Source organism: Gracilinanus agilis, chromosome 5, assembly GCF_016433145.1.
Source record: "Gracilinanus agilis isolate LMUSP501 chromosome 5, AgileGrace, whole genome shotgun sequence".
Lineage (NCBI taxonomy): Eukaryota > Metazoa > Chordata > Mammalia > Didelphimorphia > Didelphidae > Gracilinanus > Gracilinanus agilis.
Genome location: NC_058134.1, coordinates 238,813,066 through 238,836,786, shown reverse-complemented (window position 1 = coordinate 238,836,786; position 23,721 = coordinate 238,813,066). Strand labels below are relative to the sequence as shown.

The window sequence follows — 23,721 nt, the reverse complement described above, 5'->3', positions numbered from 1 at the left end:
GCTGGTCCCTAATAAATAGAAATGGCAGTTTGTCAGCTAAAGATGGTCAGAGGCCAGAGGCCGGAGCCAAGGTGGTCAGGCTCGTCTTTAGGGGGGAGTCACTGGGTCTTCGCAGCTCACACACACACAATGTCAGGATGGGAAAAGATGCCACAGTTCACAGGAACACCGAAGTTTCTTGATACAGGAACCTCCAAAATGGGATCAGGAAAACTCAGCTCTCTCCTTCAGCCAGATACAAGATGACCACAGGAAGTACCCTCTGCTCTCTTCTGTGTCCAGTAATCAACGGACCCCAATGATCTTCGTGTGTCACCTTTTAAGCAGTCCTCCCATTCCAGAATAGGGTTCATAAGGTTCTGGGCACGTCCCAGGCTTTGCAAAGGCATGCACCAGATCTTTGCAAACCTCCTATCTGCCTCTTTCCTTCTTATAATATCTATCTAAAAACCTACATAAACAAAAGCTTGGGGGAGGGGGCTCAATAATTTTTATGAGTATAAAGTGTAAAGGGGTCCCAATAACAAAAACTGTGAGAATTGTTGCCTCGATGGATGGACATCATGAGTTGCCACGGTGAAGGAAAACTCATCATCTGGTAATGACCCTCTTCAAATTTATGAAAGCTAAGGTTGGTCTTCAGACAACATCCATTCTTTCATGGGGCCCAGACTAGAGACCTTTCCAGCTGGATGGGTCCTCCTTGAAGCTCACATTCTGCTGGCATGGCCTCTTCCACACCAAGAGGTTGTGCTCGAGAACTTCCGTGGCCTAAGTGTGTTGTTGCTACTGTCATTTTACATGTGATTAATGCTCTGGATCCTCACTAGATGCCATTTTTTTACAAGTCTGTGACCTATATTTCTGCCAAGTCATCTTTTCAATGTATATCAGTGTCAGGTATAAGGTTATTTTGATTGCCTCTACCTGTTGCTTGTCCTGCAATGCATTCTGAGCTGTGTCCAAGTGATTCTGAAGATCTGCTCGTTGAGCAGTTTTTGCTGCTTCTGCAGACAGCAATAATTCCGTTTTTGCTTTAATCTGAAATAAAAAGAAAAAATCCTCTAATGTTTATTAAGAACAAATAATGTTTTTATCTCACAATGTGCATCAGAACACCTTTTCTGAAGAATTACTGAGATATTAAAAATTATTAGATTAAGAATCACCTAAGAAATTAGAGCAGCAAGAGGTAGAAAGAGAAACACCATTTAAAATCACCCTAGACAACATAAAATACTTAGGAATCTATCTACCAAAACAAACACAGAAATTATATGAAAACAACTACAAAACACTTTCCAAACAAATAAAACTGGATCTCAGCAATTGGAAAGCCATTGATTGCTCATGGGTAGGACGAGCTAACATAATAAAAATGACCATTCTACCCAAATTAATTTACCTATTTAGCGCCATACCTATCAAGCTACCAAAAAACTTCTTTACTGAATTGGGAAAAACTATAACAAATTTCATTTGGAATAACAAAAGGTCAAGAATATCAAGGGAAATAATGAAAAAAATGTGAAGGAAGGGGGCCTAGCAGTACCAAGATATTAAACTATACTATAAAGCAGCAGTCATCAAAACAATATGGTACTGGCTAAGAGATAGAGAGGAGGATCAATGGAATAGACTGGGGATAAATGACATCAGCAAGACAGTGTATGATAAACCCAAAGAGCCCAACTTTTGGGACATGAATCCACTATTTGACAAAAACTGCTGGGAAATTTGGAAAACAATATGGGAGAGATTAGGTCTAGATCAACATCTCACACCCTACACCAAGATAAATTCAGAATGGGTGAATGACTTGAATATAAAGAGGGAAACTATAAATAAGTTAAGTGAACACAGAATAGTATACTTGTCAGATCTCTGGGAAAGGAAAGATTTTAAAACCAAGCAAGAGTTAGAGAAAATTACAAAATGTAAATTAAATGATTTTGATAATATTAAACTAAAAAGCTTTTGTACAAACAAAAACAACGTCGTTAAAATAAGAAGAGAAACAACAAATTGGGAAAAAATCTTTATAACAAAAAACTCTGACAGGGGTCTAATTACTCAAATATACAAGGAGTTAAATCAATTGCATAAAAAATCAAGCCATTCCCCAATCGATAAATGGGCAAGAGACATGAATATGCAATTTTCAGGTAAAGAAATCAAAAGTATCAATAAGCACATGAGAAAGTGTTCCAAATCTCTAATAATTGGAGAAATGCAAATCAAAACAACTCTGAGGTATCACCTCACACCTAGCAGATTGGCTAAAATGAAAGAAGGGGAGAGTAATGAATGTTGGAGGGGATGTGGCCAAATTGGGACATTAATGCATTGCTGGTGGAGTTGTGAACTGATCCAGCCATTCTGGCTGGCAATTTGGAACTATGCTCAAAGGGCTATAAAAGACTGGCTGCCCTTTGATCCAGCCATACCATTGCTGGGTTTGTACCCCAAAGAGATCATAGATAAACAGACTTGTACGAAAATATTTAAAGCTGTGCTTTTTGTGGTGGCAACAAATTGGAAAAGGAGGGTATGTCCTTCAATTGGGGAATGGCTGAACAAACTGTGGTATATGCGGGTGATGGAACACTATTGTGCTCAAAGGAATAATAAACTGGAGGAGTTCCAGGCGAACTGGAGAGACCTCCAGGAACTGATGCAGAGTGAAAGGAGCAGAGCCAGAAGAACATTGTACACAGAGACTGACAGGGGGTGAAGGGTAAAGTAGGAGCATGAATCATGTAACCATGTTAAAAATGAATATTAATAAATGTTTTAAAAAAAAGAATCACTGAAGTCAGAACCTCCCAATAAAATTCATCTAGATAATAAACACCACCACATATTTCAAAACCAGCTTTTTCATAGTAACTGATATTTTTAAATCTCTTATCAGCACATTCAAAATGTTCACGCCTTTGGTTCAAAGTCTTGAAACCAAAATTATTGTCAAGTTAAGGTGTAGTGGCATATTATGTTATCTTCAGATTTCCCACATCTGACATAGGAGCACACTCTCTCTTGCCCATTCGATTCTGACAATTTAAAAGCATGTGCTCCCCAGACAGAGTCAAGGAGACAGAGCATTCAGCACATTCAGAGGACGCTTATTCTTCTATACTTAGTCAAAGAAGAAGTGGGGTCTGCACTCCACCAGTGCAGATAGTAATCTAATTATGCTCTCTTATCCTGGTTGCTTGTCATTGAAGTCTTTCTGTCAAATTGCCACAGAAGCTCCATCCAACACACTGGTCTTTACTATGACTCTCTTCGCTAGCATTCCTATTACTGCAGTTATGTTTGTTCATCTTGAAAATGTTTCTATGATAATCCATCTCTAAGATTGAAGAGATCCCCAGGGCCTAATTTTCAAAAGAAAGAATTTGAACTTCTTTGTGGTAGATGGAGTTCAATAACTCTAATATGACTTAATTTAACAAATTTTCCTTTTAACACTTTCCCCAGCAATAAACAAAAGTTAGAAGGGAAAAATAAGCTAAGAAATTAAAATCTAAGAATAGTTGAGGGACTTTAAATACAATTTTGAAAAAAAATCTAAAGCATTTCATAGAAAACCTGATTATCTGCTAACAGAACCCATGATTGTTACATTAAGGAAAATGTGCTTACTTCGGAGATACATAATCTGAGCTAAAAATCTTTAAAATTTATACATTTCAAAACCTATATCAATAAATAGTAGACTGTCTCTAATGATTTAAGAATCTAATGCCCCAAGGGTAGCTAGGTGACTGAATGACAGAAAGCCAAGCCTAGTGTTAAGAAGATGTGGGTTCAAATCTGGCCTCAGGCACTTCTTAGCTATGTGACTCTGGGTAAGTTATTTCCCCCAATTGCCTACCCTTTTACTCTTCTTCTGCTGTGGAACCAATACCTAGAACTGATTCTAATACAGAAAATATGGGTTTTAAAAAAAAAAAAGCAAAAACAAGAATCTAACACCCTAAAAAAACATTTTCATATACACATTAAAATTTACCTGTTTTTGCTGCCATACTTGCTAGTTATAGAACCATAAGATATTAGAGCAAAAAGGCACTAAAGAGATTATCAAGTTCAAATTTCAATTAGCCAATAATGAGAAATGTTCCTGAGCAAAGCACATTTTGTAAATTAAATCATATGCCCTATGACATAATTTATAATTTGATAGCTGTAATCTTGAAAAGAAAATATATTGGGGGCAAAAAACAAATCTAACAAAACTAGATTGGCTTAAGGAGTCCAAAAGGTAGAAACAAGGATTAGAGCAAAAAATATCAGCATTTTCTAGATTCTAGCTTTGTTCTGGTCATTTGACAATTCACACCTAAATGAACTCATTCAGCAGGGTACAAAAAAAGGAGAGGACATGTTAGGGGGAGAAGGAGGAAGGTAGAAAGTATTAATTAAAAACCTAGGTCATTAGTTCCCAAAGACATTTAACTTGGTTCTAGTCCTCAATCAGTTAAAATCACAGTGAAAATAAAGAAATAATAAAGAATAAGCTATACATATACCATCAGATAATATATTTCCCTGTTTGTCATGTTGTAAAATAAGAAACATATTGTTTATGCTAGAGAAAAATTAATGAAGAAAATAAAGAGAAGAATGGTTCAACCTGGGGCAGCCAGGTGGCTCAATGGACTGAGAGTAAGAACTAGAGCCAGAAGGTCCATGGTTCAAATCTGCCATCAGTAACTTCCTATTTGTGTGATCCTGGGCAAGTCACTTAACCCCTACTGCCCAGCTCATATCGATCTTCTACCTTGGAACCAAAACACAGTATTGATACTAAGACAGAATGTAAGGGTTTTATTAAAAAAAAAAAAAAAGAAGAAGAAGAAGAAGAGAATGGTTCAACATATCATATCATATCATATAATATCCTGCCTTCTTGGAGAGGGTAGAGGGGTGGGAGAGAGGAAAAAAAAAGAATGAGACAGATTTTTGGACAAAACTAATGTGAGAACTTGTTTCTCTTAAATAAGCACATTTATGATTTATTACATATCTAATAACAATGATATTAGATATAAAAATATCTAAGCTTTCAAAAAACAAGAATAAGCATGATTTAAAATTCAACAGACCAAATATATAAATACAATGAAAATCAGCTTCCTGTAGTAGTTTCTCAATAAATCAATAAAATGCATTAAGCACCTACTAAGTGCTAAGTATTATGCTAAAAGCATTACCTGCAAGTCCAGTTGGGAGACCTTTTCCTTACTTTCATTTAACTGACTGTTCACTTCACTAATGTTAGCTTCTAGGGCAAGAACACGGTCCTGAGCGGCTCGTAGGTGTGCTTTCTGCTCCTGCACCTGCTCATGCAAATTCTCTTGGGCCTGTTTGTGACTTTCCGATTGATTTTTCAGCTTTTCGGTGAGTTGAGTTACCTATTATAATATCAAAAAACCTAGAATGTTTACTGAAAGAATGGCAAGAACCAAAAAAGGAAAAATTCTGAATTTAAGTCCTGGAAAAGCAGTAAGGCAATCTACCTTAACTGTGATAAGCTGTACTAAATTTTAACAAAATTGAGTTTTTTTAACATTCATTGTTTTATTTTACATTTCAAATTCTCTCCTTCACTCCTGTCTCTTCTCCATCCATTGAGAAGGCAAGCCACAAAACTCCTTATCTATGAAGTCATGCAAAAAAATATTTCTGTATTAGTTATGAATTAACAAAATGTCAATATTTATGCTATTCAGAGTTAAATACCTATGTGCCTAACACCATTATGACAGAATGCTCACATCTTGGGGAGATATTGCTTTTCATAAAATTATGTTCAGCAGTTTCACTGGGAAAAAATTATACAGAGATTTTTCGAATTATTTTAGTCTTGAGTCAAACTCAAAACATATTATTCCAGCTGACGACCAATCTGAAAGTCTTCATTTGAAACTGGAAACTAATGTCAATTGTGAATCTTCAGAAAATAATTAGGAGCTCTTTTACAGAAAGTTATTAACATTTTATAGCTTAACAGAAAATAATCACAATCTACTGTAGGATCTACTTATCCAATCTGGTTAGACAAGTAGATCCTCCTTCCACTTAATGAAGTATGGCTTATGAATTCTTTTAAAAGATCTCCAGCCCCGGCATGCTTGCTAGGGGCCCAGACCCTGCTCTCTCCAGATATGTCCTGGCAGTCATATGGATTAAGTCCAGGCTCCCCACCCACTGGTGTACCTGACACTTGATTATATCTATGAAAGTAGACCATTCCGTTAGTTTCCTTAGTTCAAATTTTAGGCATGTTGGACTCACCCCCACCCCAACCTCCATATTCACACATGCAATCCTTGGTCTTCTCGATTCTACTTATTGAATGTCTCTCACATCTCTTATCTTTTCTTATCTCTTCCTTTGCAGGGCCTGCTGACTACACTCCAGAGCTTAGACACTACTTTTGTCTAGCAGTGGAATGAACTTTTGTAATAGCCTCCCACCTCTGACTCTTACCAGTTCCTGCTGCCAAATGAGGCATTTATATTAGTAAAAATGTCTCTGCTCTACTTAAAAGTTTCACTTCTCCAGTGTCTACCAATAAAAGCTGAACTCTAAGGATTAAGATCTAGCACTCAAAGCCCTCCATAATTTCATTCTAATTGTACTTAATCTCTAATATTTCATATGATTTCACAATATCCTTGGGAGGTAGGCAGGACCAGCATTCTTACTATTTTACTGGTGGGGAATATAAGGCCCCCAAATGAGCACCATGGCCACACGACCCACCTAATCAGGGAGAGTCAAGACTAGAAGACTAGAAGGGCATTTTGTCCTACGTCATCCTCCTGGCAGTGACACGATAATTGCTAGTTCTTTCCAACCAACTGTTCCATCTCTTCATTCTATGCAGTACTTCTATCTTTCCATGCTGATTTCAATGTTTTCTTTGCAGCCAAATTGCCCTACTTGCTAATCCTGATATAGGGCATTCTATCACTCACTTCTATTCTCTCTCTGTCCTCAACATAGCATCGCTAGAATCCTTGGCCCATTTCAAGGTTAACTCAAATGTTACCTCCTACCCCATTCTCCAGTTGTTAATGTTTTTGATCACTCAGCAATTGCTTTTTATATATTTTGAATTTGTTTTTGAACATGTTTTTTTTTCCTAGGAGAATATAAGTTTCTTGAGGCTAAGGGCTGTTTCTCTTTATTTCTTCGTATTTCTAGTCCTCAGTACAGTGCCTGGCATGTAGCAGGTGTTTAATAAATGTTTACTAGGGCAGCTAAGTGTCTCAGTGAATAGAGAGTCAGGCCCAGAGACAGGAGGCCCTGGGTTCAAATCTGGCCTCAAACACTTCCTAGTTGTGTGACCCTGGGCAAGTCACTTAACCTCAAATGCCTAACTCTTATTGCTCTTCTGCTTTGGAAGAGATACTTGGTATCAATTCTAAGATGGAAGATAAGAATTTTTTAAAATAAATAAATGTTTACTGAATTGAATGCTATTTCCCCTTTAGAGACCTGTTTCAGTTGTTCAGCTGAACAATCTGCTATTCCCTGCACACATGTCTGCCTGCTTACCTACCCATGGGTATTTATTTCTACTACCTCTCTAGTAGCTGAAATTCTATTCACCTTAAAAAGGACTAGGTCTTCAATGCAACTTTGCCTAATCCCTTTACTACCAAATCACATTTTCCTTTTTAAAATATATTCAGTGCACATAGCCCATGTATCAACAAATTTAAAATCTAACATTCCATAATATCCTGACAAAATATTAAGAAATATGTATTATATAAATAATATCTAGACATTAAAAATAAGGAAAATAGAATGTAGAAAGTCAATAGAGAAGATTTTTTTTAAGTATTGATGTGTTAGAAACAGGGAAAAAGTGCATCTAAAGATTTTACCTGCTCTTGTAATGTATGATTTTTCTCTTGTAACTGGTTAAGAACAGCAGTCTCTCCCTCACCAGCTTGAATTTTTGCATAAAGATCTTCTCTCTCTTTTTCAAGTAATGTAATGTTCTCTTTACTCTTCTGTAGCAAGGCTTCAAGATTTTGGATCTTTTGGTCCTTATCTCCGATTTGACGTAGTACTTGTTCCAAATCATTCTGGAACAATGGAAAATGGCTTCCTTAAGGATTGAGACCTTAATACATAAAATGCTAGATATCAAATTTCATAACTCATGCCTGTGTTCATGACATCGTAAAATAGTAAAAACAAACTAATGGCATATATTATTATATTATATATTATATAGTAGTCTAGAATGAGGCTAATAAGGGGTTAGCACCAGGGGTTAGCAATATCAGGAGAGAAAGGGTTGTATGTGAGAGTTGTTACAGAGGTCAAGTCAGCTGGCCTTTGTACCTGTTTGGAATGGAGCAGAGTAATAGAGCCTATATATTATATATATTATAAGCATGCTTTATTTACATAAAGAATAAATTTGTGAGTAATCATAATTTGGATAAGATTTTTTTCTCCCATTTACTTTTTAGGGAGATGGAAACATCTAAGAAAGTAGCTTAGTTATATAAAAAAAGTAATTTTTTTAAACCCACATTCCCAGGCATATCCTGAAATCTGTATACATCCAACTTCTCTTTCATCTTTTACACCAAATGAGTGGAAGTTGCAGTGAAAGCACACAACGTGTGCTATTCCAGACCAGAACAGAACAAAATGCCAACTGCCCAACACCAGAGGTTTTCAGGCAGAGGCTAGACAGCAACTTGTTAGGAACAATATAGACTGGATTCCTGATTATTATTACAAAATGGCAAGGTAACCCCTAAAGTCCCTTACTCTTCCATGGTTCTATATTCCTATTAATAATATTGGTATTATGAATGATGATCCAGAAATATTTAAAGGTACTTCATCCATAGGTATTCAGTGTCTAAGATGGGGGATGCACTATACTAGGGTTCTTAAATCAGAAAGGCATTGGCTCTATTACTCTGCTCCATTCCAAACAGGTACAAAGGCCAGCTGACTTGACCTCTGTAACAACTCTCACATACAACCCTTTCTCTCCTGATATTGCTAACCCCTGGTGTAGGTCCTTATTAGCCTCATTCTAGACTACTGCAGTACTCTGCTAGTGTGTCTACCTGCCACAAGACTCTCCCCACTCCAATCCAAACTATCCTCCACCCAGCTGCCAGTGATTTCTGAGATGTGGGCATGCCCATCCTTCTCAATGAACTCCAGTGGCTCTTTAACATTTCCAGCATCAAACAGAAAATCTTCTACTCGGTGTTTAAACCCTTTTTAACTTACTTTCCCAACCCCCCTTTTCCAGTTGTTTTTTACTTTATGTTGTTCTCCTCATGTGATTCCCTAACTCAGTTATCTCTAGAGGCTTCCTTTTGTCACTAAGATCAAATATAAACTTGTTTAGCTTCTAAAGTCCTTTACATTCTAACTCCAATCTCTTTCCATCCATTGGTCATTACTCCCCCTCCACCCCCATTCTAAGATCTAGCTTATAATTATAATGTAACATACACTATGTAAATATATTATGTATGCTTCCATAAACCACTATTTTATCATATAAACTACCATACATACTATTAGAATTCCTATTTTTCAGTTGAGAAAATTAAGGCTTATAGAGGTTAAAGGAATTGCTGAAGATCCCAAAGCAAGTGCCTCCCAGGGCAGAAATTCAAATCTAAGTCTCCCAGGCAAGGAAAATGCTTTCCTAATTATGATGGTTACAGCAGCAAGAGCTCTCAAACAACTTGGCATTCCACAGATTACTGAATCTAGCTTTGAGCTATAATAGGCAACTGGTCTAGGGGTATTCCCAAATGATTGTGTGAGAACACTAGAGGCTATCCCTTTATCCTCATGAACATAAAGGAGGAAAGGTTTTCCATGGGCAGGCGCTGATAGAATTAGCGCTTTGAGCTTTTCAATGGCATGGATATGCTCTTTAGTTAGCTTCAACAGTTCTGGAACTTCCTTCCTGGTTAGTTCTATCAGAGTAAGTTGGAATCCAGTTTCTACAGAAACTCGTTACTCCTATGATTGCCCTGAGCTGCCTCTTCTTAGTTCTAGGCAAGCTCAACCTCTGTATGTCTTGTGTTCTCTTCTGAGAAATCCTCCTGGAGCCCTTTTCCAAGATGAATCCCAAATACTCTACTTTTGATCTCACGAACTGAAGCTTGGGCTTGTAAATTTTATGGCCCCTCTTGCCCAGCTCTTTAATCAAGTGCACGCTGTCTCTATGACAGATTTCAGCAGATGGTGACATTAGCAGGATGTAATCAACATAATGCACCATCTTGCTGTCTTGGAAAATGATTGACTCAAGGTCTCTCTGAAAGACTTGGTAGAAGACTGAGGCCAAATCCGAAAAACCTTGGGGCAAACGGGTCCATAGGACGGATTTGCCTTCCCAAGTAAAGGCAAACAGCTGCTGGCTGTCTCTGTGCAGGGGAACTGAGAAGTAGGCAGAGCAGAGGTTTCTTACGGTAAACCAAGCAGTTTTGTGTGGTATGGCTGTTATGATCTGAGATGGACTAGGAACCACGGCATAGGTTTTCTGCACATTGGTTATTAACAGCTCTAAGGTCTTGTACCAAATGCCCAGGAGATAGTTTGGCTTTCTTCACAGGCATGATAGGGATATTGTACTGAGAAGCCATATCTTAAAATACCCTGCTGTAATAAACTCTCTATGATGGGTTCCACTCCCTTTATCACCTCTTTGCTTAGTTTAAACTGAGGAATTCATGGTGGTAAACATTTTTTCACTTCTATTCTCACTGGCTCAGCAGACAAAATTCTGCCCACCTCATTAGAATTTTTAGCCCATACATAATCAGGTATATCATCAGGAACCTGATAATTGCTGTCACTTTGTTGGTAAGTTGGTTCCTCACTATATGGGTCTAAAAACAAAATGGGATGGCGTTTCAGAGATCTCTTAGGTAGGTGGAGATAGATCTGCCCATCCGGTTGGCATTGGATGGTAGCAGCTAATTTATACAAGAGATCTTGCCCCACAAGGTTCGAAGGACACGATGGCATCAATAAAAAGGTGTGTTCAAGAGTTAGAGGGCCCAATTTCACCATTTTGACTTTTAGCTTTGGGACTTGTTGAGCTATCCCTGAAGCACCTCTGACTCTCAAGCTACCCTGATATTTGCATCCTTCTGGAGCCTCACATAGAACGGAAGCAGTCGCCTCAGTGTCCAGGAGGGCATCATAACAAGCCCCCCAATTTCCAAGCTAACAAGGGGTTCCCTGTTGCTACTGTACTTGACTGGGACTAAGGGCAATAAAGAATCCTCAGTTGTATCTGTGCACTTGGTTTGGATCCAGTCCTGCGCGTATGGTCTTGTGCAAGCACTTCTTCAAGTCTTGTATGGTCACTGTGAGCTAAATCAGAACTTCCTGCAGCACAAACAAGCAAGTTTTGACTGGGAGAATCAATACAGAATGTTGGCTTAGAGAGCAGGCACTCTCTCTCACTCAGAGCTGGAGAGTGAGTAACTGTGGTTACTAGGCTGAGCTCTGCAGAGCCCACGAAACCTTCAGGTTGCCTCTGACTAAGGGCTGAAGAAATGGAGGTTTGACTTGTTTCTCCATTCACTCTGTTATCTTGTGAACTACAAATCCCCAGATCAGGAGTTTTCCCATCAGTTGTGTCAGGGAATGTATGATAGACAGTTTGTATTCCCTTCAACACTTCTGGTACATCTCCCAACTCAGAAGCTGTCTGGAGTTCACTATCTAGCCCCCCTGTGTGGCTGAAATCAGTTGATTTGTGTCTCCAACCACTGAACAGACTTCAATGATGTTATTATTGAGCACACTAGCCACTGGAGATGACAGCTGACCATTCTCCCTTCCCCAAGCCTCTGGCTTGAATTCATCAGCTAAGGGGTTGAGAAAGCTAGATGTTGAATTCTCTGAGCAGCTGCCAGCAGCCAGCAACTCAGTGGGCTGCTCTGGCAAAGTCAAGCCTCTGTCAACATTCCATTTGGATTGCTCCCTAATCTCATTTTGTTGCTTCATGCCTAAAGCAAGAGAATGGGTTTGGACATTGGGATTTGACTCCTCCAGAGTTACTAATGATCCTCCTTCCTGAATACATTGTAAATCCCTGTCACTCTGTTCTTTATCCAAGCTAACCTGTTTTAAACTTGGAATAAAGAGAGGAGCTTGAGATTCTGATGACTCCAACCAAGATTGTAAAGCTTCTGGAGGCAAGCGGTTACAGATTCTTGGATGGTCCCTATGCTTCTCATCCAAGCCTTTTGTGGCAGACTGAGAAAGCAGACCCCTTTTATAGTCATCTTCAATTGTCCCATAAATCTCTTTGCGCATTTGCATTATGTCCTCCCATTCTTGGTCTTCTGCCACAGAAATATCATTGTATTCTGTGCAGCTTGATAGAGACATATGCTCTCCTGTGCCCAGTCTTTGAGAATCATCTACTACCCACAGATTAGTTATACACACATCCATGTCATTGCCATTAGTCAGTTCTGATCTTGAAGCTTCGGTTCATAAGGACTTCGGAATTGCACCCTGAGCCAAATATTTCTCCATTTGATCAAGAGATGGAGACTGGCTGTACCTCTTGCATGCATGATTACAGCACTGACTGTCATGCTTGGTGCCCTCAACCTTTCTTGAATTGTTGGACCATTTTGAGTTATAGAAAGTTCTTTTGCCATTTCTATCTCTCTGGCTGGAGTTGTTATTAGCCCTGCCAAAGTCTATCTGTTGCTTATATCTACATGTTCGTACCATGTGACCTGCCTTGCCACACAGATAGCATTTTGGAGAATAGGTTTTGGGCTTGGAGACACTAGCAGGTGGCCTGGATTGATTATGCCCCCTGCTGGCCTGGAGGGCGAAGTTCTTAATTTCTTCAATTTCTTTCTCTTTCCTAGCCTGCTTTAATTGTCTCTTGAGGTCAGATATTACTGAGGCCTTTTCTGAATCTAACTGTCTGACTGTCCTGACTTCCTTTTGTTTTGAATCGTGTATATAAGATGCATTCTATTCTGCCTGATATCTTCTAGTGGCAATGATTCTCACTGAGGGCAGTTCTGCCCAACGTAGTTCTGGACCGGCAGTAAAGCACCCTTCATGAACCTGATATGATCAATGGTTTTGGGGGCATACACATCTCTGAGGACTAATATTGTCTCAGCTGCCTCAATTACCCTGTCAAGGAAGCTGCTAGTGTTCTTCTTCCTCCTGCCTCAGTTTCTCAAATTTTTGCCACAAATTTGGTCTTTTGGCATGCAGCCGCATTGCCTCGAGTAAATCTGTCCTGCATTGGATGAGATACCTCATATTAGCGTGTGATGTTAACTCTAGGTCATGGTAGACCATGGCCCATGCAGTGAGATTGGGGTTCGAGTGAGTCTCTGCCAAAAATTTCTCTTTTTCAGAGGGTGAATAAAACTCCCCCAAAAGAAACTCTACGTCATCAAAACTGGGGTTAAAAAGTGTGAAGACATGCTTCATTTCTTTTATACTCTGAAAGGCAAGAGGAAGAACTTGGGGAAACGCCTCCTGAGCTCTTCTAAATTGTTAGGGGTAAAGGCCTTATAAGATGTGACATGGACAATACACTCACTAGGTTGTAGGATGGTTTTGTCAACTATAGGGAGTACAGATACTGTGGTCTCAGTGCTTGGTTCTGTAGCCGGAATTTGGGTGTCCTTAGCAGCTTGTGGTTTTTTGCTTGAGCTGGTAATATTTGGTTTCTACAATCTAAATATTTGGTTTCTACAATCTCCAATTGGAGGATTGTATGCTCATCCAATTCTTTCCCTTCCCTGATTTGTTTGAGGACTTGGAATAGTAGCTTCATGTTTTCTACCATTTCTAGGGAGACAGAGTCAGGTTTTGCATTGGAAGTAGAGCCAAAAAGTAGCCAAAGATGTGAAAGGACCCTCTTCAGGACTATTAAGGATTGCACAATAACAAAAACCAGAGCCATAGCAGTAGGTATAAAACATATAAATTCTGCCAGTGTTATGGCACACCATTTGTAATAATCATACAGTTCTAGCATATGGTGAATGAACTGAGGCACTTTGTGAAACCAAAAATCAATCACTCCCTGCATAAAAGACCAGAGAAGCATAGAGAAACTAGAGACTATAAACAACATCCTAGCAAAGCCCATTTTCAGTATCTTTGTAGGTGATTAACCTAGCTGTGCTCGCCAAACCATAATAATGGGGTAACCTGCCTGATAACAGGGGAGCTGGTGGTTCAAGTGAGTCACCTGGGCCAGGGAGCCTGAAACTACTGTAGCTGGTGATTTGAGACTGCCAGGGATGTGTAGCCTGAGCTGTGATGCCCAGTCAGTCTCCCTGCTATCTGTAGGCTCCTTTAAGGTGGAGAGTGAGGAGCCCCTCCCTGCTGGAGTGAAAGCTGAATTCAACAGGAAGTGAAGCTCACACACTTCCTGAATAAAATGGATGCTTGCCCAGTACTTCCTTTGGAGTCAAGTGGTTGCTGTTCTCCCCTCTCCTCAGCCCCTTAGCCCAGGATGATGTTATATTGACAACAGAAACTCAGTTTTAGGCTAAGGGTTTATTTTAAGACAGAAAGGAAAACTGAGGTAAGAGGATATAGAGCTCTTGAGAGGCTGTTGCTAGGGAGACTGCAAGTGTTGGCTATGGACCTAGCAGGCAAGGCCAGGCTGAGGGAACCAGGCCCTCAGCTAGAGATAGTTTGACACTGCCATGATGTTGTATGACCCACCAGCTAGCCAAATATAGTTGATTAATTAGGGGTGTCTCTGTTGCTAGGCTACTCTAATCTAAATCCTGCCCACTTTCCACCACCCAAACCTCCCTTCCACCTCCTGGGGTCCCCAAGGGGAAGTCAGGGGGTAGCTAGGTGTTTGGGTGAGGTCAAGGAAATCAGACCCCCAGGTTGGTTCTGCAGGGGTATTTATAGTCCCAGCTAAAACTGTCAGGTCTTGGGACGGGTACCTACTGGGCCAAAGTTCCATTCTCCTAACTGACAGGATTGCCCAGGGTAATTTGCAAATGCAAGAGATCTTGCATAAATCCTGCATTACAGGGGTTCTTCCAGCATTCCCCACTGTTCTGCCTTGATGTAATAAAAAAAAGATTAAATCAATCAGAAAACTCATTTTCTTCAAATATTTTGGCCAACCAAATTGCACTTGGATGAAGGCATCAGATTGCTCTTGCCTGCCTGGCTCTCCTGTAGCCTGAAGGAGGAAGCTCCTTGGGGCTTTTACCTGGGCTTCCCGAAGCTTTGATGTAGTGCTCTGCTGTAGGGCCTGCTGCTCTTGATGCTGCTGCCTCGTTTTATCTAACTGATGCTGCAGCTCAGTGGAATTTGTCACTTTTTCCTTCAACTTCAAAGAGAAAAGTTAGATTATTAACTAAAAGACAAGAGGTATACTGTACTTCAAAAGTTCAATTCAAAAAATATTTGTTAATTGTATGATGTATTCTATTAAACATTATGCGAAAAACAAAATAAATCAGAAACATTATCTGCTGCCTTCAAAAGGCTTAAATTCAGTACATAAGAAATTTAAGGAAGAGGGGTATTCTAGGAAGCTCAGTGGATAAAGAGTCAGACCTGGAGACTGGAAATCCTGGTTTCAAAAATGGCCTTGGATACTTCCTATCTGTGTGACCTGCCTATGGGCAAGTCACTTAACCCCAACCGCCTATCCCTAACTGCTCTTCTGCCTTGAAACTGGTACTTAGTATTGATTCTAAGACAGAAGGTAAGAGTTTTTTGTTTTTGTTGTTGTTGTTTTAAGAAAGAAATTTAAGTAGGAAGTTTTGAGGAATTGAATTACTTTTAGTTCAAGAAATTTGGGATATTAATCTGTTTTTAGAAGAAAACTCCAACCAAAAAAAAATTAAGAAAGTGAAATATATATTATCAGTTCTTTCTCTGGAAGCATTGATGAAGTCTGAAAACCATACCAAAGCATACTATATTTCACTTTCTTTCTTCATTATTTTGGTGAAGTTTTCTTCCACAAAAGGATTAATATGGGAAAATATCTTACATGAATGCACATGTAAAATCTGTATCAGATTGCTAACCATATCAGCAAGATGGGGTGGGAGAGGAGGAAGGGATAGAATTCAGCACTCAAAATTTTAAATAAGCTTAAAAGTATCTTTAAATGTAATTGGGGGGGTGGGGTTGAGGGGGTGATAAAAATATCAAACTAAAAAAAAAAAAAAGATATCCCAAATAACTAAAAAAGATGAAATTGATCCTGGACTGGACCTTTAAGAAAAGAAGAATTTTAGAAGAGATTGATATGTTGTAAAAGGAACTCATTTAAGTCATACCAAGTTGGTTAGGTAGGAGGAAGAGGTATGATGGATGCAGCATTTACAAATGCACAGAAGTGAGCAGCTAGATGGCTCAGTAGATAGAGAGCCAGACCTAGACTTGAGAAGTCCTGGGTCCAAATCTGGCCTCAGATAGTTCCTAACCAATACATAGTATTGATTCTATGACAGAAGACAAGAGTTTTTGGGGTTTTTTAGAATGCAGGGATATCAGGGATAACAAATGGCCTAATTTGGATGAAACTAATCAACTAAAAAGTACTTATTAAGTGCCTACTATCTGAGAAGAGGGAGCTTAAGATATATCCTAAAGGAGAAGAGGGATTCTATGAGGCAGAGGTAGGAAGAGACCTGTATCCCAGGTACAGGATATGATCAGTGCAAAAGCAGAGACAGGAGTCAAAATGTCACATATGAGGCACACAGAGAAGGACAGTGGAGCTAGATCATAAGAGAGTGGGAGGAGTAGTAATGGCCAGTGAGGATATAAAGAAAGATCAGAATTATGCTGTAAAGGGCTTTTAAAAGCTAAATGAAAAAAAAAAAGCTAAATGTGAAGAGCAATTAGGTGTTAATGAATAGAGAGCTAAGCCTGGAGTTAGGAAGACCTGGGTTCAAATCTGGTCTTAGACACTTCCTAGCTGGTGACTAAGAGCAAGTCACTTAACACTAACTAATTGCCTAGTCCTTACTGCTCCTCTGCTAAGATGGTAGATATAAGAATGGTTAGAAGGGTTGTACATGAGAGATATTATGGAGCAGAATAAATGAAAGGGAATAGTGTCAAATAAAGACTGGAGAAATAAGATGGACTCAGACTGCAGAAGGTCTTTATGCTTCCTGCATTAATATTTATTCAGTAAAAAATCATGAAAGCCTGGTGATTTTTTTTTAATGGGTGACGTGATGTGGTCTGTGCACTAAGAAGATATTTTGGCAGCAGTATAAAGAATGGATCAGGAAGAGGGAAAGCTAGAGACTATTAAGGCTATTGAGAATAGTTCAAACAATTAGTAATAAAAAAAATGGTGGTAGTATGTGTGGAAAGGAGAGGATGAAACAAGAAAGATTTCCCAGGAAAAATCAACAAGCCTTGGCAACTCATTAGATGTAGGATGTGAAGGAGACTCAGAGACGACTAGTGAAGAGGGGTCAGAGGCTATGATGCGGAGCTTTCCAAAAGCAGGACAACAAAAGCAAATGCCTTTCAAAATCCTCTAGCCAGCATCACAATTGCTATTCACAAAAAAAGTTGCCAAATGAAGAGAAAGGTTTCCTTATCACAAGCTCTTTTGAGTCTCTTTTCCTTTGAGAAGTAGTACCATGGGAAGAGATTTTCTTCAGCTAGAGGGTATAAGACCTAAAGACAAAATGTATTTCAACTGTTAACAGGTAATGGTTGAAGTAAGGGTTATAAGGAAGACATTAGCACATAGAGCAATTCAACAGAGGCAAGAATTCAGAAGAGAAAACATAACAAGTTCAATGAAAGCTCAAAGGATAGACTGGATGGAAGCTGAGGCTTGTATAGCTCTTGGTGTCTCCTGGAAGAACAAAGTGTGGCTAAGTAGTCCAAAAGAGAGCTGAAGCAGGCTCTCTAGCTAAATGGGCAGGCCTAGGCGTAAGTCCTTCCTGCTGAGGAGAGAATGACTAATCATAGCACCACCAGTTGGAGGCAGTCTAAAGATAGCAAGCATCTCAGCTGAAGTGTATAACTGAAGTATTTATTAAAGGAGAAGACAGAAAAGGATGAATGAAAGGGCTTTGCACTTTCTTCCATATCAAGAGAAATGCTTAATAACTATAGCACTGCTCAGGGGATGAGGCAGGTGGCTAACAGTGTTATAACTACAACATCTCTAGTAGATGCTATTTCAGGGCCTTGGTTAGCCCTGAGAACAGCTGGGGTTGACCCTGAGCTGGAGTGGAAAAAGTCTTCAGCTTTCAGAGAGAAGAAGGGTGGTTGGCTCAGAAGCAGAGAGCAGAAATGTAGTAGAGAATGGTACAACAAAGAACAGCAGCCCTGTAGCATCAGAGGTATGAGCTGCCCATCTGTGCATGTGGGTGTGCCTTGATCATTCAGATTCTGTGTGCACATGAGCACACATGCACCTGCATTATCACTTCATGAAAGCATCTGGGCCTCAATTGCTCCATTATGTGAATCTCCAACAGAATTCTTAGAAACGTAGATTCTTCCTATTAATTCTGCATATTTATGGAGAGAGACTTCAAGGTTCATGGCAGTGAGGGGGTAGAGGGAAGACAGAGTATGTTATAATATTCCTTTATTTACATCTGCTATTGAATTAAAATATGCCTTTGTTAAAACCTCCAGGGAAAGCACTGATAAGCACTGCAAAAACTTTGTATATAATTTCAATCTCTAGGCCATCTGAAAGGTAACCACAATGACTAACGATAGGCTATTTGATGAAAATTTATTTTAAATGTGAAAAAATGTTGAGAATCATAGCAGCTTTAAGTTAAAGATAATATTCAACAATGTTCTTGAAGATACATTTTTTGCATTATTTTGATAACTATTTCAATAAAATGAGTTTTTCTTATAAACTTGTATATTTTACTTTGTGCATTTAAAAACCTTATGAGAGGGGGCCCAAAGACTTCATCACACTGCCAAAGAGGTCCAAGACACAAATAAGGTTAAGAGTCCCTGCTCTGGAGAAAAGACAGTTGGATCATTGGAATTTTTGGCTCACCTGTTCTTCTAAACGAGAAAGTTTCAACTGTAGATCAGCCACTTGTTGTTCTTTGTCCATCAATTTTTCACTGGAGAGCTGTCTCTGTTCTTTAAGCCTGCCATGGGCCTCTCCTAGTTGCCGTTCTGTCTCCAAAAGTTTGCTGTGTAACTTTAAAAGAAAAATTGCTTACTTAATTTCCCACCTATTACACCAGATGTAAGGGTTACTGACCAAGTAAGTACAATGCTTTATATTTCAGTGCTACATGCTACAATATATTTTCTCAAATTATTCACAGATTTTAATTATAATATAAATGTTTGATTCTATAAAATATCTATTCCCATGCCTTCCAGTACACTCATTTCAAAAAGAAAAATCTGAAGTGTTTTCTTATAAAACTTTAATCCTTCCAACTGCATCACGTGTGAGAGGAGAGAAGAGTCAGTCAAACGGTCAACAAGCATTTACTTCTGTGAAACACTTTGTGCCAGACATTGTGCTAAGCTAACACTCTCTCTGCATTTATTTATTCATCTGTAAAACAAGGAGAGTAAAGTTTAAGACAGCTTTCTAGCAGGGCCTGCTATGAGGATCTCATGATATAACACATGTAAAATGTTTAGTGAACTGCCAACTATCATCATGATCTGTGCAGCAAAACCTATAGAGGCTCAGAGAAAAAGGGTTAAAAAGGAGAGATCCAAAGTTCAACAGGAAAATTGGAGGAGGGAAAACAATTTAGCTGAGGCATTCAAAGAAAGCTTCACAAAGGAACTGTTACCACAAATTTTAGATAAAATAACATTTGTCCTTACAGATATTACATTTTAAAAGGGAGATAAGAACGATCTCATTGAATATTCTAGTACTTTACAATTACCAAAATGCTACATAAGGGAAAGAGGGAGATAAGTTGTTTTTGGCATGGAGGGAGCAAGAGGTACCAGAAAGAAGCCTTCCTTGAGAGAACATGGCATTTAAGTTGTACTTTCAAAGCTGGACAGAAATTCAACAAATGAAGAAAAGGCTATCTGAAATATAAGGAACTCGTAAGCAAGGGCAAGAGGGCAGAAAAGCATAAGACATAATCACAAAATGGAGGAATTGAGTTTGGTTAGGGATGGGTAGGAGGGGAATGGGATGCCAGACAAAAGTGTTTTGAACATTATTAAGGAAGAAATGGGAAATCATTGAATATTTCTGAACAGGAAAGTAACACATCTGGACTTATGCATAAGCAAATTTATTGTGGCAGTAACATGAAGGACTGATTCCGGAGTCGATATGTCTTACTGCATTAGCCAGGTGGGTAGCACTGAGGATGTGCACTAGAGTAGGATGGCAGTGGTGGAACTGGCCTGGTTCTGTAACTAACTGCACAAGGAAAGAAGATTAAAAGTTGAAAAGTGTTTAGCTTGAAAATATCTAGACAAAACTATCTCACTTGCTAAAACAGACAAATGTAGCTCTTTCTTCCCTCTAATATCAGCATAAAGTCCTATTGATTAGATTTGCAAGACTCCTAGGCAAGTTTGTTTTTACCAATCCTTGCTAAGTGCATTTTCATCAGACCTGAAGTCTATGAATAATTTCATAGCATGGGCAAGCCCAGGCCTTTTGCTGGGTCCTTATCATGGATTTAGTCCTTCCTGACCCTAGCTCTAGGGGCAGTGTGATCTTCTTTTCACCCCCTCCCCCTGCCTTTCCTTGACACCTTCCCTACCTTGCAGGCTCGCACTGTCCAGTGATGGACAGCCTCTTTATCTTTCTAAAAGATTATATTCCAGATCTTTGTAAGAACTCAGAATTTTCAAAGAGGACAGGATTGATACAAGTAAGAGTTAGAGGAAGGTAGAGTAAGTCTCTTCTCAGGCATCATGAGAAAGCACATGTAACCTGCAAAGTGCTTTTGACCCTGAAATAAGACATTAGCAGCTCTCTATGGGAACTAGAGGAGAGGGAAAAAAGGCAGTGGGCATGCACAGGATTTACCCCTTCACAGCCCACTTCTCACCCAGACCATAACCTAGGGTCTGCTCTTAGCTCTGCTCCCCCCTCAGAATACATCCATAAAGGGAAAAAAAGTTGCAAGAGATTTGCATTTTACCAGGCTGGCAAGGTGGCTTTCACCCACAACTGCCCAAGCCAATCAATTCATCCCCAAATGATAAAATCCTAAGTTTATCACCCTGTGAGCTCAGAGAATTCCTTGAACAATTTTTAACAAAGGCAAAAGGCTCCAATCTCTATAAAAGGGAACTCTTTATGTTGTATTACACAGACACAGACAATATTAGTTTTAGGATAGGATCATGTTCAAGGTTAGTTTTGCTAAACTGTTTTTCTTTTTTTAAGCTTTTTTACAAAGGATAAGTTCAGGGGGAGACTAGGTGGCTCAGTGGATTGAGAGCCAGGTCTTGGCTTTAAATATGGCCTTAGACACTTCTTGCTTTTTTTTGAGCAGTTAGCAAACAAACTTCAGGATGTTCAATAAAATGGCCAAAGCTTTTCACTAAAATCTCTATTTTTGCATAAGTAACTATCCTGAAGGCAGGGGCTATATCTGATATTACAGAGATGAAGTAGTACCCTCTGCTTCAGAAAGCAATAATAATATTGTTAATCAGTTTTTCAAATACGTGCTCTCCCTAAGTAGATATTTATGGCTTTATTGCAATATAATGTGCTTATTTTTTAACTTATACTGACTTATTGTTTAAAACTATGGATCCCAACCATTATGGATGGCAATTTGGAACCATGCCCAAAGGGCTTTAAAAGACTTTCTGCCTTTTGATCCAGCCATACCACTGCTGGGTTTATATACCCCAAAGAGATCATAAGGATAAAGACTTATACAAAAATATTCATAACCACGCTCTTTGTGATGGCAAAACATTGGAAAATGAGGGGATGCCCTTCAATCGGGAAATGCCTGAACAAATTGTGATATCTGTTGGTGATACAATACTATTGTGCTATAAGTAATAATAAACTGGAGGAATTCCATGTGAACTGGAAAGAACTCCAGGAATTGATGCAGAGTGAAAGGAGCAGAACCAGGAAAACACTGTACACAGAGACTGACATACTGTGGTAAAATTGAATGTAATGGACTTCTCCACTAGCAGCAACCCAATGATCCAGAACAACTCTGAGGGACTTATTGAGAAAAAACGCTATCCACATCCAGAGAAAAGACTGTGGAAGTAGAAACATATAAGAAAAACAACTGCTTGACACATGGGTCGATGGGGATAGGATTGGGGATGTAGACTCTAAGTGATCACCCTGATGCAAATGTTAATAATATGGAAATAGGTCTTGATCAATGACACATATAAAACCCAGTGGAAGTGCTCTTTAGCTATGGGATGGGAGTGGGAGAAGGGGAGGGAAAGAACATGAATCATGTAGCCATGAAAAAATTTTCTTAATTAATTAATTAATTAAATTTTTGCCAAGAATAAAAAATAATAAAACTATGGCTACAATGACTTGGGAATAGAAGGAAATACCAGAAAAATGATTTGGGAACTTCATATAAAACCAAATTTCTAAATATTTTCTGATTCACTAGATGCTTATTTAAAAGTAAATAAAAGATTTAATCTGATTTTTTAAAAAGTCACATCCCTCCATTGCCTAGCCCTTACTGCTCTGCTACCTTAGAACCAATACACAGTATTTTAAGACAGAAAAAAAAGGGGTTTAAAAAAAAAAAAGCTTGAGTTCATTGGGCAGGAGAGGGGAAAAGAATATAGTCAAAAGTGATTGGAATTGACATGGCCTGGCTGTGTGACCTTGGACAAGTCACTTAATCCAAACTGCCTAGTCCTTACCATTTTTCTGCTTTGGAATCGATGCTTAGTGTTGATTCTAAGAGAGAAGGAAAGGTTTTTTTAAAAAATGAACAGGAGGGGCACCTAAGTAGCATAGTGAACAGAGTCCCAGGCCTGGAGTTGGGAGGGCCTGAGTTCAAATCTGCCCAACATACTTCCTAGCTGTGTGATCTACTGGGCAAGTCACTTAAACCCTGTTTGCTTAGCCTTCTGCCTTTCTATCATAGAGTTGTTACTAAAGACAGAAAGTAAGGGTTTGTTGTTGTTGTTGTTGTTGTTTTTAAAATCAATGGGATATAAAAACAAAGTTTCCAAAAAAAGATGAAATAAAAAATAATATAGTACAAAGGATTCTTAAAGGTGTCTAGGATAGTAAATTACAGGGTAGTTAAACAATTTACAAAATACAGATGATCAATTCAAAGTGAAATTCCATTTGATTCTTTCATCACCCACTACATGCAAGGTGTTGCTTTGTACCTGGCACTGATAAAAGGAATACTGAGGTTTACATAAGATAGCCTATCCCTGGAATTGTCAAAGGAGAATAGAGAGTCAAAGTGAGAGAAACAAAGGGGATGGGAAAACATAAAGAATGACATTTGTGAGAACAAAAGTCTAATAAGTCAATTGGAAATAAAGAACCTAAGGCCAAGAATTAGCTCAGGCTTCTATAAATGAGATGATCTCTTTTAAGGTCCCTCTGAGCTTTAAAACTGTTGTCCTATGACCCAGATTCTAGTTCTGTGCTGAAAGATGGAAATATAAAATAAAATTAAGGGAATGAAGTTCTCCAGACCTCAAAGTATGAGGGGG

General features: G+C 38.9%; 1 protein-coding gene across 1 annotated transcript in view; it reads right to left on the bottom strand.

Moving 5' to 3' along the window:
* EEA1 (early endosome antigen 1) overlaps window positions 1-23,721 on the bottom strand; it is a 113,952-nt gene that overhangs the window by 47,049 nt on the left and 43,182 nt on the right. The window contains exons 11-15 of the mRNA XM_044679166.1: window positions 19,079-19,228; window positions 15,269-15,388; window positions 7,911-8,114; window positions 5,223-5,423; window positions 928-1,041 (exon numbers count right to left, since the gene is read on the bottom strand). Of these exons, the coding sequence (XP_044535101.1) occupies window positions 928-1,041; window positions 5,223-5,423; window positions 7,911-8,114; window positions 15,269-15,388; window positions 19,079-19,228 (789 nt within the window). The remainder of the gene's footprint in view (window positions 1-927; window positions 1,042-5,222; window positions 5,424-7,910; window positions 8,115-15,268; window positions 15,389-19,078; window positions 19,229-23,721) is intronic.